This window comes from Dendropsophus ebraccatus, chromosome 13 (assembly GCF_027789765.1).
Source record: "Dendropsophus ebraccatus isolate aDenEbr1 chromosome 13, aDenEbr1.pat, whole genome shotgun sequence".
NCBI lineage: Eukaryota > Metazoa > Chordata > Amphibia > Anura > Hylidae > Dendropsophus > Dendropsophus ebraccatus.
The window spans coordinates 59073871-59090262 of NC_091466.1; the positions used below are offsets into that span (position 1 = coordinate 59073871).

A 16392-nucleotide genomic window follows, 5' to 3' on the forward strand; every position below is an offset into this window, starting at 1 on the left:
AAACTCGGAGAGAACATACAAACTCTTTGCAGTTGTAGTGTTTTTTACATTTGAAACCTGATGTGACCTGCGTCCGACTTTACCTAGGTTTTGGAGTGCAGTAAAGTGCAACAATCAGGGTCTGAGGGACTGGGGTCAATGTCGTCCATCCCTGGAGTGGATTATAAATGTGGATTCTTTGATCCCAATCAATTTTTTTCTTACGCGGTGTTATATATCATTGCTGTATATTACATAAAGTATGTTTCTGTATCCCCATTATGCCGGACTTTCTGAGGGTATTCTCTGTAATGTTGTTGTGGATGTCTATGTTTGTACCAGTGTTCTCTTCAACAATATAAATGGAGGACATGTATTGAGGAAAATTAGGGTGCGTTTACACGTACAGGATCCTCAGCAGATCTGCTGCAGATTTGATGGTGCAGATTTGATGCTGTGTTTAGTTATTTAGATCAAATCTGCTATGGATCTGCACCATCAAATCTGCTGGGAAACGGTATGTGTGAAACTACCCTTAAAGTCCTTCCCATACCTAAAGGGGTTATCCAGCATTTAGCATTTTTTTATATGTTGCTGTTAGGCTGGGTTCATACTACGTTTTTGCTATCCATTTTTTTTCCATCCGTTTTTTTTTTTTTTTTTTTGTTTTTTTTTTATTTAAAAAAAACGAATGCATGTGTGTGCATCCGTTTTGATGCGTTTTTCCATTGAATTCCATTATAAAGAAATAACGCATCAAAACGGATCCGTTTTTTTTTTTTTTTAACGAACACAAAAATTAGGTCAACTATGTTTTTGTGTACGTTAAAAAAATGGATCTATTTTGATCTTTTTTTTATAATGGAATTTAATGGAAAAATGGATCTAAACTGATGCACACACACATCCGTTTTTTTCCAGCTGTTTTTTTGCAAAAAAAAAAAAGCAATGAAAAAACCGATTGCTTACCTCTCAATGCTCCCAACCTCCTCCCCCAGTGTCCCAATGCTGCCTCTCCAGTGTCCCCCACTGACAGCAGCTCCGCTACTTCCGAGACGGACTCGTCTTGGGAGTGACAGCCTGCTTAGCCAATCACTGGCCACGGGGCTGTCTTGTCTCGGCCAGTGATTGGCTGAGCAGACTGTCACTCCTGAGACAAGTTCGTCTCGGAAGTAGGAGAGCTTCAGTCAGCGAGGGGGACCGGGGGAGCGCGGAGAAGTAAGCATAACAATGTTTATTATGTTTACCAACAGGGCAGCAATAAATAAATAAAATTTTGAACGCTCGATAACCCCTTTAAGGGCCACTTCCATTGAGGAGTATGGAGCCCATATAAATAAACTGGTTTACTGCAATAGAAAAGTAGATGCCCTGATTTGGGTATTAGCCAATCAAGTCAATGGAAATGAATAGACATCTCAGCCAGACTTGTATTGTGTTTCAGATTTGTCCTATCAGTGCAACGTGTACGGAGATGAGAAGTGAGTTGCTGGTCTTTGGTTTGGATCATTGGAATTACAACATATATTTGCTCAGCTGCTAAAGACTGTCCAGTACCAGTACCAGTACCTGCTGGTTGTTACTTTCGATCAATTTCAAGAGCCATGGAGCCAATGGCAGTTTCTTTTTTTTTTTTCTTCTTTCTTTCTTTCTTTATTTTTTTTTGTCGTGGGGGGGGGGCTGTATTCCTTTTTTCCAAGCAAGACTCCAGCTGGCTCCACCTTCCCCATGAAATAGGAAGAACGCGGGATTCAGTTGCCAATGGTTCAGGTTCTTATGAACCCAAACCTCGGCCTGGTTCGCTCATCTCTAGTGGTAGATGATACAGCATGGCACGTAGACAATTGTTTGACCGTTTATACAATACATTTTTATGTCACTTGTATTATACACATTATTTGCATTTTGCTGTTTCCGCATACTGACTATACATGGAGCAATACTATCACTCGCCCCATATATAAGTGGCTGAGTTGGACGTCCTCCAGCTGAACGACAGCTTGCAGGCCCAGTGGAGGCCAACTGCCGGTACTACCTGGAGATTACAGATGCACTGAGTTGGCCTGGCCCACCTTAGTAGGTCGTAAGCAGGTTATTTAAACAATGCAGGCACATGGAGGATTGGTAAGTCTATATCTCCCAAAACAGGACATTTTCAGAAATGCTTGTACATTGGAAATATGTTTAATTTCACATAATGCATCAGTATTACAATTAAAGGTTTGCCAGTCAAACATTGCAAACAAAAGATTTTAGCAAGGCCCCTGCTGCTTTTTTTCTGAGGCTATTCCTTTGCCTAGGTGTCCATGATGTAAATCAGGCCTGGGGAACCTTCTGCCCTCCAGTTGTTGCAAAACTACAATTCCCATCATGCCTGGACAGCCTTTGGGTGCCCAGGCATGATGGGAATTGTAGTTTTGCAACTGCTGGAGGGCCGAAGGTTCCCCATCCCTGAAGTAAATGAAAATGGGTTTATATAACCGGTCCCTTCTTTCATTGTCATCCAATTATGATACTCACATGCCTTTTGTACATGCACACAGTCTTGGACAGGGGTCAACATTGGCACTGACCAACCACTTGCTGTGTAACCCATTGTTACAAAGGACTGTGTTATTCACCTCCCCTAATTTTTACCTTACATCTGATGGGGGGGGGGGGTGTTCCAATGAGACATCACAAGCCCTTTGTCTCGGCAATTGGTGGAAAGGAGTCCAAAGACCATAACTGCTATAAGTATAAGCAGTCAGCAGTAGCGATGAGCGAACTTACAGAATGTTCGGATTCATCCCGGGGCCTGGAAGTTGGATGCAGCCCTATGGAGTTCTCAAAAACAAGACTCGAGAATTGGCTCTTGTTATATTGGTACATGGACACAGGGGATTCTCTCAACTCTTGCAGACATGGCTTTTCCATAGCAGTCAATGCTACATCTACCACACCAATGACTGCTATATGGACAATTTATGGTCAGATGCAGACCCCCCCAATGATAACAACTGTAGCTATTCCAAGGTATACCTACCTACAGCCTATAACCAGACCATAATGTGAATACCACCTTACTAATGGTAAGTATAGAATGGAATCCCTGGTTCTGCAGTTCGGCAGCAGATGTGATTCAGACGACACAGTGTGTAATAGAAGACGATTACAAGAATATTTTGGAAGAAGTTAGTTGCTGTTTGTTCTTCCCGGATGTGTCTCCCGCATGTTACACATTGCTTAGCGCTCATAGTTAACATATTTTTGACGTGTTAAGGCTTCCCAGTGGATTTGCTTTATCATCGCTCCTCGATGTTCCCCCTCTTCTTTCTTCTTCCACCGCTCTCGCCCTCTCTCTGTTTTCTACACCATCCGGTTTGCACTCTCCACCCCCCACCCCGGCTCTTTACGCTCCTTTGCCATGAAAGAAATCCCTGGTGTTGATAGAAAGCTGGTGGTAGGCGGGAGCTGGTTATGAAGAAATAGGTTAACCATTTGCCTGAGGGGTTTGAAAACAGACTGAAGAAAGTAAATGGGAGGAAAAAAAAACTTCCTGTTGTTTTATGTAATAGAAGAGAGACATGCAACTCTGCAAAAAACAGTATTAACCCCTGTGTTGCTAGACGTCTAGGCAGAAGTGGTTTATGCTTTGTCAGACCAATATCATCTTCTACTTGTTTTATACCTATAAATGGGACATTTTTTTTTTCTTTTTTTTTTTTTTTTTGCAACTTATAAGTAACACTGTTTCATGTTAGCACGTGGGATATCTGTAAGCCCAAACATGGGGCCTAGATAGAAGCCACCTCCAAAAGTTAGGGTCTTGCAATGCCGCCCAATGTGGCCAGGTCTATACTGCAGCTTCATTTTTGCAGATCTAGCTTTGTTATTGTAAATCCATGGTATTGTTTGCTACTCTATATAGCTTCCTGAACCAGTCTGTAATATAATATGAGGGCCACTTGGTGTTGTCTCCGGCCCCTCAGGAGCGGCCTGTCTCCGGCCCCTCAGGAGCGGCCTGTCTCCGGCCCCTCAGGAGCGGCCTGTCTCCGGCCCCTCAGGAGCGGCCTGTCTCCGGCCCCTCAGGAGCGGCCTGTCTCCGGCCCCTCAGGAGCGGCCTCTGACTGCTTCAGTAGGAAGAGATGGAGCATGATGTCGACCACATTTAGCAATGAATGAAAGGACCTAGCATCAAATGCAGAAATAACATTTCCAGTCACACTGGATATTTGGTTTTCACTCTTGCTTTACTTCTGTTATACGTATCCTGCAAGTACTGCAGATTTTACATAATAGTAGATTATTATATATATTTTTTAAACAATATTTTATTGGCACATTCCAGATCGGTCAAAATACAGAAGTGATGTGGTATTAGTGGAATGGACGGCACTCCAAGTAGGTGGTGGTGCATGTGGTGGAGAAGGTCAAGCACTAGGTAGATAGAAAAGCCAGGCACTCACTAGATACATTATGCTTTTTTATTCAAGTGCAGCACGCATCATAGGTACAGTAAGGACGCGTTTCGGCCAAGCATGGCTTTCATTGTGTTGTCGTGACAAGCTAATGAAGGCCTTGCTTGGCCGAAACACGTCCTTACTGTACCTGTGATGCATGCTACACTTGAACAAATAAGCAAAATACATCTGGTGAGTGCCGAGTTCTTCTATCTACCCAGTACAGAAGTGATGGGCACACAATTTAACAAAGAATATCCGTCTCCGGAGAAATATGATCTGTTTAGTCCTTCTGCTGTACAACCAGTATGGGTGCCCTTATTGGTATAAGATCACATATGAATTAGAAAAACATACCATAACCATTTTAACAAAAAACAGAATGCCAAGGTGAACGCTCCACTAACCCATCTCTGTCAAGTGATTTTTAATACACCCAACGTAGTAGTAGATATCACAGACTTTGCATTTGATATCACCGCTTTGTCCATACTCCTACCTATAAGCTCAATAGAGGGATGGCCAATGTCTGTAGGAATCTATTGGAGTTCCTTCTTAGGACAGAGTCGTGTATATATGGAGGATAAACGTATGAGATGGTTCGTTTGTTGTCTCCTGATGACAAATCCACTCTTATTTGCCTGTACCTTGTCACTATTTGAAGTGTACAGGTAACTCCTCGGGTACAATGGCATCTAGTATAGTCAGTGAAGCCGAACATCTCAGACCTTCAACTGGCACCACCAACGCCCGCTCCAAGGGATCGATCATATGGACATTTCCCAGAAGTAGTCTACAGTACTCCATATCTAGTCTGAGATCGGGCTACAAAAAAAAAAACACACTGAACCCCGAATTACTAAAATTGTCTAATTCTTAGACAGTGTAAGCTTAGACTAGACAGTCTGAGAATGCGCCAGATTTATCACAGTGTATTATGGTGGTTGATAAATCTGTCGCCGTCTTCAGCTGTCTAGTCTAAGTTTAAACTGAATTTTGCACCAGCATTCGGGTGCATTTCTGGTGTCTCAACTTAAAGGTTACTCTCAAATAAATGAACTATTAACATGTCTGCTGATTCGCTGCGATCTCAATATATAGCTGGCGGAATCGTGCGAAACCTGGGCTTCACACCTGAAGCTGTATGTGTTCTGCTTCCTGTCATCATAGTCTCCAGCATGTACCACCAGAAATTATTGGTGGCGATGGTTGTACTATGAGTGGTCTAGGTCCTGCAGCGACTGCAAGAAAGTCACCATCTTGGTTATTTTGCGTATGTAAAGATGTCCCGATTGCCCTTTATGGCAGTGTACTAGATAGCTTTTCTTTCCTAGGAGCATTATGAAAATTACTTTCAAATGTGGCGTCTGATGGAACGTGGCACAGTTTGTTTTTGTTGCTTTTTGTTTGAAAATGGGGACATATGTGGTTCCATACACTAAAGGCGGCCTTACACCTTTAAGAACTGCCGACCAAACAATCGTTCAGCCTGCTCTCCCATCCTCTCCATACACATGAAGATACGGTATGGCCAACTCTGGCTCTGGTTTATCTCTTCAAGAACAAAGTGGTCGGGCAGTGATTTCCATCCCATCCTAACCATATCTCCACCCACATCTGTTGAGGGAGTCTCCAGAGAACCCTATACACAGTATACTGACTGGGAACCTTAAGGCTGTTACATTGAAGATGCACCAGTATTTACCGCAATTACCGCCATGTCATAAATAAGCTGCAGGCCCATGCAGCTCATTGCTGGAAGATTTGACTACAATTAGTGTTGAGCGAACTTGCTGAACTGTAAATTTGACTCTCATTTGACACTCGGCGGCTGGCGAAATTGGATGCCAGCCCTAGGGAGTCCTGGAAAACATGGATACAGCCATAGACTATATCCATGTCTTCCTGGCAGCCCTAGGGCAGCATCCAACTTCTCCAGCCCCCGAGAGTCAAAAGCCGAGAGTTCAGGTTAGGAGAATGTTGGAATAGTCGTGTATGTGCAGCCTTGCTATAGTCGTGTATGTGCAGCCTTGGCCGGGCCTTATTAAGGCTCTGTTCGACTTTTGTTCCATGGAGGTATAATCTGAATCAGTACGTGAAGCCGAATTGTCCTATTTTTGTTCTCTCTTGCTTTGTCGCCAGAAACTGGAACCGGATTTTCTCATTTAGAAACATTTCCCTGTTTCCTCTTCTAGAATCTGTTCCTCTTCTCGTTGGAGAATTTTAGTGCTTAGTAAGAACCTGGGCCAAGTAAGCCCTAAATGTTACATGTAATGCTCCCAGTGTATATATAATATTCATGCTCCGTACTTGTCTCTGCTCGTGCTCAGCTAAGCACATGTTACGCGGCGGTATTGTGGCCCTTTAAGTGTGCATCTGACACAGTTATGTAACCATTTCCTAGCTCCGGGCTGTGAATGAATGAGACAAGGATGCACAGAGCTTGCCATTCAGCCGTCCTGCGAGAAAAGTGCACACAGCAAAATTGAAGGAAATAGACTGTCAAACACTGGCACTTTTCAAAATATTGATATTAAGCCATGGGCACAAACAAAACCTAGGATATGAGACATCCCCGCTGCTGTGTGCCAAGCGACAACCGCTGCACCATGCTCTGCATGCTTCACATGCATGTGCACATACTCGGATTATTATTCTGTGCATCCAGTTATAGAGCCGTTACTAGTCCATTTTCCTTGGTGCTGGACTCTACCTCACCTGGATTTACCTTGATGGCGGGAAAAAAAAATCTATGAAATCTTAAAGGGATACTGGCCCCTGAGAAAATATCAAAAAAACTTCTGGAAAAAGATGGAAAAAACAGGAAAAACTTTTTTTTATAATTTTTTTTTTTCCATCTTGCGCGACATGCAACATTAGTGTCCGAGGAAAGTCTTAGGTCTTATTCAAACACCCGTAGTGCAGCCCGCGACCCGCACTACGAATGTGCATCAATAGTGCTCCGTGAAGCACTACTTCATTACCCTAGTGATCAGTGCCGCAAAAAACGGTCCGCATTCCAACATATCCAGATTTTTTGCGGCACGGATCGCGGCCCATATACACGTACGGACGTGTGAACGCGGCCACTGAATAACATTGGTTTTATGTTCTGTCCGCATTTGCGGACAGAACAACGGACGTGTGAATTAGGCCTTACAGATCTACAGAAAGCCTTACAGAGACTGGCTCTTGCCATAGTTTAGCACTAAACTGCCTTATGGGCAATAATGGAAATATCCAAGGGTTGGATGGAAAAACAAGTCCAATACATGGAGACCATACCATAAAACTTCCAGGACTTAAAGGGGTTATCCAATGCTACCAAAAACATGGCCACTTTCTTCCAGAGACAGCACCACTCTTGTCTCCAGTTTGGGTGCAGGTTCTGTGACTGTGTTCCAGCTTAAAGGGAATATCCAGTGCTACAAAAACATGGCCACTTTTCCCCCTACTGTTGTCTCCAGTTCAGGTGCGGTTTGCAATTAAGCTCCATTTACTTCAATGGAACGGAGTTCCGAAACCCCACCCAAATTGGAGACAACAGTAGGGGGAAAGTGGCCATGTTTTTGTAGCGCTGGATAACCCCTTTAATTGCAAACCACACCTGAACTGGAGATGAGAGGTTTTGTCCCTGGGAAAAAAAAAAAATTTGCCACGTTTTTGTAGTACTGGATAGCCCCTTTAATGAGATCTTTAGGGACTTTACTATTGATTACTAGTGTTGCGCGGACTTGCCGAATTGTTCAGGTTTGGCAACGTTCTCCAAACCAGAATGCTTGGTATTTGACTCCAGACTACTACTTTACAAACCAGCGGGAGTCAGATGCCGAGCATTTACCGCTTTGGTTTTAGTGTCATGGCTGGTCAGTGTAGGCATTTGTTATGTGTATTACATTTGCTTCCTTTTTGGACTATTTTAGCCGTGAACTTTGACAGCTACTTAAGTTATGAATGGTGTCATGGAGGTTGTGAAGTCCATAAAGTGCTTTATTGTTCACATAAATGGTGTTCTGGGTAGCAGCAAATCTCTTTTATTGGAGGTCACTAATTTCATTTGGACGAGTTTATGTATTTCTAGGAACTATTGTGAATGACTATAGATTAGAATACATGTGTATGGGGGGTGGGGAGGCTTAGTAAAATGATATTGCTATTCATGTGGACTGTTACCGCTGTGTGGTTGTGACGTGACTCCTCCCATATTTGTATTCTCATATTTCTGTGGTTTATATGGCTTCATAGGTGATTATGCTGCACACTTCAGTAAAGTCTATTGGTTACAGATCTTAAATAGCCATTTATGACAATTCAAATCAGCTGGCTTTCAAAAGTTATACAAATTTGTAAATTACTTCTATTTAGAAATCTCAAGTCTTTCGGTACTTATCAGCTACTGTATGCCCAGCAGGAAGTGGTGTATTCTTTCCAGTCTGACACAGTGCTCTCTTTTGCCACCCCTGTCTATGTCAGGAACTGTCCAGAGCAGGAGAGGTTTTCTATGGGGATTTGCTACTGCTCTGGACAGTTCCTGTAATTGCCAGAGGAGGCAGCAGAGAGCACTGTGTCAGTCTGAAAAGAATACACCACTTCCTGCAGGGCATACAGCAGCTGATAACTACTGGAAGACTTGAGATTTTGAAATAGAAGTGATTTACAAATCTGTATAACTTTCTGATGCCAGGTGATTTGAATTTTCTTTTCTCCGGAGTACACCTTTAAGTTTCCACCATATACTATAGATTCCTTGAGATAAATGTACGGTATTTAAGTTTTATGTTTCATAAATAATTGAGCAGTGTCTGCAAAAGTTTTCAGGTTTACATGCTACAAATATATGTGCATGTTGTCAGCCATAGTCCATATGCCCTTGTCCTTCCTCTATATACCACAGCAGACACGGGCTGTTCATGTATTACATAGATGGCCATTCATCTGAACGTGATATTAAGAAAACTTGGCCATGGATTCCCTAGGAGGCTCCCACATTAAAGAGTCAGCCATGAGACACCCCCAGTATGTAATATAACGCTGCCAGGGAAATTCATATATCATTGTGGATTCCCCGCCAACATCCAGAAGGCTATGGGCTGATTTATAGATACCTATAAACCCATTGCCATTGCTGGCTTCAGAGGTACACCAAATATTTTTATTTGTTTTTATCAGATTTGTGATTTATTTCTATTTAAAAATTTCAAGTCTTCCCATACTTATCAGCTGCTGTATGTCCTGCAAAAAGTGGTGTATTCTTTCCAGTGTATATTTACTGCCGCTGCACATTTCTACACTTAAAGTGATATTGTTACCCCCTTTCCATATCAGAGTTCTCAGCACCATTCTGGACATTTCATATCTTACCGTGTAAAGGATTTCTTTGTGGTCTATCCCCTCAAAAATGCATGTTGTTGTTGGTGGACAGTGCCGTATGGGCGGGGCTTCACGGCCATCGTGCCCCATATGCCCGCCTATATCAGTGCTGTAGGCCCCCACCCTTCAGTGATGTTGTCAGCGATGAGGCACCACCCCCTCAGTGGCGTCATTGGATTGGGCAGACCTAGAGGCACAGGCCCTGGCCCTATGCGATGCCCGGATCAGAGGGGGCAGGGCCTAGGCCTCTAGGTTGGGTCATTCCCATGACGTTGCGCTGATGTGGGCGGGGATATGGGGCACTAGAGCTGTACAGCCTCACCCATACGGCACTGTCCATCAACAATACCTTGCATTTTGAGGGGAGAGATCACCAAGAAATCCTTTATACTATAAGATAAGAAATGTCTATTATGGGGTTTACTCTGAAACCTGATCCCCCAATGTATTTAACGAAACCCCTCGACAGTTGCGATTTGAATGGTGCCCCAGCTATAAGCAATTGTCTCTCATGTGATGGTGTATGGCCATGTGCTTCCTATTGACCAGTTTCTCTCCATTGCAGGTTGCTCTTGTACACCAGCTCTAATCTTTTTCTTTATGTGTTTTTGTGTCTCTTGCAGTGATAGTTATGCACGCGTGCGAGCTGTGGTGATGACACGGGATGACTCAAGTGGCGGGTGGTTGCCGCTTGCTGGAGGGGGACTCAGCTGTGTCACCGTGTACAAATCTTCCCACCCTGAGGATAACGGTAGTGCAGACTTCCTTGTCCATGGAGAGAGACTCCGAGATAAAACGGTGAGATGGGAAGAGCAAGGTGCCATGACGCTTCTGCCCTTCACTATTACTTATCACTTATGCTACTATACAATGCGATTCTAGTGTTGAAAATTGTGGTTCCTTGGTATCGATAGATAGATAGATAGATAAATAGATAGATAGATACTGGGGGAGATTTATCAAACATGGTGTAAAGCAAAACTGGCTCAGTTGCCCCTAGCAACCAATCAGATTCCACTTTTCATTCCTCACAGACTCTTTGGAAAATGAAAGGTGGTTTTTATTTTAGAAAATTTATTGTTTCACATCAATATAAAAACATCCCGAAAAAATACATCTACAGTGGTACCTCGGTTCTCGAACTTAATTGGTTCCGGAAGGCAGTTTGAGAACCGAGCAGTTTGAAAACTGAGCAGTGTCTTCCCATAGGAAATAATGTAAATGTGATTAATTGGTTCCAGCAGCCACCAATAATTCCCTACAATCCTCATTTATTACACTGATAAGTGCTCAGTATAATCACTACAGTACAGTACAGAACAGCATTATACTGTACAGGACATTAAACCAGCAATTATAGTACAGTAGTCACCAACTCCTCACCCATCCTTTACTGTATAGCGTCCCCCCCCATCCAAGCACTGTAATGTATGGGAGATGGTGGTGCACTGCCTGTACTACTACTGCTGCACTGTATATGCACTCCAGCAGTCTTATACAGCGCTGTACTGTATGTGAAGCCTCACCACTGCTTAACTCGCCAGGTACAACCCACCATCCACGCTCGCAAAAACGTTAGAAAAACGTTCGAAAACCGAGCAAAGTTCGAATTCCAAACACTACTTCTGGGTAAATTTTTGTTCGAATACCAAGCAGTTCGAGTTCCAAAGCATTCGAAAACCGAGGTATTACTGTATACATTTTACCCTATTCCCACCTCCCTGAAATAGACGGAAGCAACCTAACACCCAACTTTATCAAATCTTTACGACATTTCAATTCTCATTATTTTTCCATCTCATGGTTATTTTCACTTTTTAGCTGCTGCTGATATAAGGGCTTGTTCACACTACAGATTTGGTGCAAAGATTCCACCAGGAACCTCTGCCGCAGACTCCACGCAGAATCCCTCATGTTATGTCTTTGAATGGGAGGGCTCGCGCGAGCCCTCCCATTCAAAGGCAAAGCAGGAGGGGTTTGGCGTTCGCGGACAGAGGTTCACGGCGGAATTCTTTGTGCCGAATACGTAGTGTGAACGAGCCCTTAAGTAGACTAGAGATCTGCTTTGTTGTGCACTATAGATACAAAACTTAGTGATTCTAGAAGTTGAATAGAAAGGATGTGCCCCGACCTGTTGCCTTTCTTCCACCCTGAGCGGGTGATGTGAACTCTACCCTTGGCATCTAAAAAAAAACATGCCAGCAAAGTCTGTAGTCACAGTTTGACTCAATCATATTGACTTCGTAAAAAGGCCATAAAAAAATGTCAAGGAGGCGGGGCCTTTGATTCCCTGGGGCCTAGCACTGCTACACCTCACTGCGCTGTATGCCCGCTACTTAATACAATTAGTGAAGCACACTGTGCATATAGGTCAGTAAGGCACAGAGGTGCTAGGGCCAAGGAAAGGATAAGCTCCCGCCTCCTTGATACTGTTCATGATTGAATAAAGTGTTTTTTTTATTAAAATTAAAAAACATAGAGCCTGCCAGCAATTGTATGTACTGAATGCTTTTATTGATCACTCGTCAGCATTGCCGCCAACCCAGTAGGCAGACAGGGTGAAAGTTTCACTTAAAGGGGCAGCAAGGCACAAAAGAATATCTTAGTGAGAAGGAAGTGATTTCTATTAACCATGCAGGCATGCAATACATCTAAATTGACAAAAAACAAAACAAAAAGTGCAACAGCAACCCACAGGTGCAAGGGCTTACCGTATATACTCCTCCCAGGTAAGCTCTTGCACCTGCGGGTTGCTGTTGCACCTTCTGTTGAGTCATAGATGTGCTTCCAATTCTTTTCTTTTTTTCTCATACACGTAAATTGAAACAGATCTGTAAATATATGTAAAAATATTAAATATACAACAGAGAGATGCACGGATCACAGCTTCACCCTGACCTTAGTGGTGGTGCTTAGCGGGCCACATATACACAGCATATAGTAGAAAGAAAAAGTATGTGGCACTCACCAGGTAAATTTACAACAAGCGTTTATTCCATAGAAGACCGGGACAAGGCACGTTTTTTTGTTTCACACATTTCAGTAGGATTCAAATGCCAATCGTGCGGGTTTCCGTGGACTTAAAATTTCAGGAAATTTTCTCTTCTCTATATATGAAATAAACGCTTGCTGTGGTTTACCTGGTGAGTGCCACAGCTCTTTTGTTTCCACTCCATGCAATGTATTCTCTGCAGTTAGGTTGCAGTTATTGCCACCAGTTATTACTATAGGATGGTTAATCTTTTGCGTGGATTTATACGTGTTGGATAACTGGAGGGCCCTGAGTGAATGGAGTAGCGTACTTTGGTGGCACTTTATCACTGAATCTGAATGATTGGATTTGCGGTCCCATTGGTTAGAGAGTGTGACTTTTCATCTGGTAATAATTGAGTTGAATTGGGTACAGTAAGTACGTGGCTTCTGGTGTCATGCATCTCACTTCAGCTCGAAGAAAACACGTGCTCGTGGTCCTTGGTCACCATGCCTGTTGCTGAGTGCTTGTCTCCATGGCGACGGTGCAGTGTCTCCGGCGAAGGATAATAAGTCTGTAGGAGACAGACTGGTAGTGCATGAAAGCTACAAGATCCTGCATGAATCGGCTCACTCCAGGCATGTCTGATCCAGTGTGCTGTGAAATCTAGGCACACAGCCAAAGGGCTTTGTTAGTCACATTTAGGATATGAAGCAAAATTTTGCAAGGATGAAAACCCTTGAACAGTAGGGTTCCAGGACGATGCCATCACCTGCTGGCGGCGGTATTAACCATCTTGCACAGGGTTGTCAAAAAATATAGTTTGCACAGAAATTATCCAGATTTTAAACAGTTGTGCCCGATGTGCGCAGGTCCCCATAGTCCCCAGCACCCATCCGCGCCTAAATGGGCACTGTCACTTACAATAACTTTTGATATGTCATCTGCTGGCGGGGATTGCATCGCATTTCTGCGCTCTCTCCTCAGCTATATTTTCTGATTAGCACTGAGACCCACTTTGTTGTCAAAAGTAATTTTTAGTGCCAGGTAAGATTTAAAGGAGAACTCTGGGTAAAAAACATGGAGGGCAAAGGGTAGGGGAACATAATAATAATGAAGCTATACTTACCCATCCCGGTGCCACTCACAGCTGCAGCGCCATAAACTCACAGTCAGCCTCTTGTCTTCTGAATTTCTTGGGTTCCTGTATCCTCACAACCCGACAAAAACTACCTGCTCAGCCAGTCACTGACTGCAGAAGTCTCCTGCAGTCTCTTTTACGACGTTGTGCTAAATTTCCAGTTAATGAATCTCCGGTCAATGCCAAAGAGGGATTTCAGTGTTCATCTCCGGAAATCACGGATAATCTGTAATTATACTTCACTAATATTACATGTTTTTTTTTATATATATATATTGGATTTCCCCCTTCACTACTTTGCTGCCAATTGGATGCCACCATATTAGACGAATTGTTGTTTACAGAATTGCAGAATTGGTGGTTCAGTTTCACTGTAAAAATAACTAAAAACTAAGAAAAAAATAAAAATGTACTACAGCAACCAATCACAGCTCATCTTTTAGGGTATGTTCACACTGAGCATATCAGCTGGAATCCCGCCTGTCTCAGTGTTTCATAGCCTGTCTATGGGAGAGCGCACCCTCCCCCGCTGCCGTGGCTCTCTGCTCAACGACATGTCACTTCTTTCTGCGGAGGAGCGTGCGCTCTCCCATAGACGGGCTATGAAACACTGAGACAGGCGGGATTCTGCAGCAAAACTTTCCGCTAGTTTTACTAAGTGTGAACATACCCTCAATGTCCAAACAAAATCTGTTAAAACATCTTCTGTAGAGATGAGCGAACCTGGAGCATGCTTAAGTCCATCCGAACCCAAACTTTCGGCATTTGATTAGCGGTGGCTGCTGAAGTTGGATAAAGCGCTAAGGCTATGTGGAAATCATGGATATAGTCATTGGCTGTATCCATGTTTTCCAGACAACCTTAGAGCTTTATCCAAGTTCAGCAGCCGCCGCTAATCAAATGCTGAAAGTTTGGGTTCGGATGCACTCGAGCATGCTCGAGGTTCGCTCATCTCTAATCTTCTGCTTATGTGGCTCCCAAAGGAGAAGTCCCACGAAGACTAAAATGAGCAGGGTGAGGGTGAAAATAATAAACGTAAACTCATCCCTCCTGGTGCCTCTGTTGTGCCACTCCAGGGTCCCAGTGCCGGATGACATCTGCAGCAGGAAACCAGATACGTCATACCCATCCATGCTGCCTCTCTCCCTGTCAGTCACTCTTGTGGTTAAGTACATTAAGTACTTACCCATCCCAATGGCTGGCAGCCAGTGCCCTGTGCGACCACACTGGTTGCACATAGCTAAGGCCGGTCCTTACTAGCCTTGTGGCTTAGCATATGGTACATGCAGAAGAGAGACGGTCTGGGTTGTGTACCTGCAAACTGAGTATTTCTGTCTTCCGAAGATGATCTTTACTGTTCTGGAAAGGTAAATCAAGACTTCCCTCTCATCTCTCACCACCCAGAAAGATATGGGCAGGGCACAGAAGTTTGGCCGTTTGACCGGAACGCTTTAAGGAGGTTGTCTCATTACTACCTGCCCTATTGATAAAAGTTTCCTGCTTGTGGCCCTTCTTCAGAGTCAGAGCAGAGGGTCACTACTGTAAATGGCAGCTCTTGCTTTGGTGGACCTGTATCTACTTATTGCATGGGTGCTCACTTAGTAAGGGCATATTTCTTGAAAATGCCACCACTTTCCAATTGGTGAGCTTCTGGCACGTTGTTTCTTGGAGTAAGGCATCTGTCTCACACCTGTTCCTTGCAAGGTGGTACTGCAGTCCCAAGTTAAAGGGGTTATCCAGTGCTACAAAAACATGGCTCCTTTTCCCCCACTCTTGTCTCCAGATTGGGCTGGGTTTTAAACTCCGTTCCATTGAAGTAAATGGAGCTTAATTGCAAACTACACCCGAACTGGAGACAAGAGAGGGAGAAAAGTGGCCATGTTTTTGTAGCACTGGATAACCCCTTTAAGTAGAGACCATTCTAAAGTGGTGTAACCTCTTCATTCCCAGGATCGATGTGGGTCCCACTGGTCGGTAGATCCCCCAAATTGTCGGAATCTGCCATATACATGTCTGCTATGCAGCTGGCTTGACCTGAAAATTGCTTGACCTCCATTTCCACAGTTGAAGATACAAGTTTCCAGTTAATTTCCCAATAAAATCAGCACCATTCCTCTCTCGCTCGGTGAGGCCATTGGCTTCGTACACGCCTTCAGTCCACGGAGAGCTGGAGCCGATGGGCCGTTTTATTGCATATTTTGAGTAGGTTACAAGAATACCGAGAGACGTCTGCCCTGTTGAGCACAGTTCTGCTCTTTGCAGATTTACAGTGGACATATTGATTATCAGCATAGTCTGTGGGAGAGCTGGGTTTTATGAGCCTGGCTGGGGAGGCGGCTTTTACCAGCTGGGTCCCGCTGTGGATTTCCCATCAGTAAATGCACTGATCTGGTTAATCCAAGAAGCAGGTTTCACTTACTTTGGCCTCTTCTCGAAGTCTGTCCCCAACCCCCCATGCTCCCCAGACACCCCTCAGAGTCCACGTGGGC

At 43.8% G+C, this 16392-nt stretch overlaps 1 protein-coding gene across 1 annotated transcript in view; it reads left to right on the plus strand.

The window, feature by feature from the left end:
• SPRED1 (sprouty related EVH1 domain containing 1) overlaps positions 1–16392 on the plus strand; it is a 47129-nt gene that overhangs the window by 12939 nt on the left and 17798 nt on the right. Inside the window, exon 2 of the mRNA XM_069949258.1 lies at positions 10415–10589. Coding sequence (XP_069805359.1) covers positions 10415–10589 — 175 coding nt within the window. The remainder of the gene's footprint in view (positions 1–10414; positions 10590–16392) is intronic.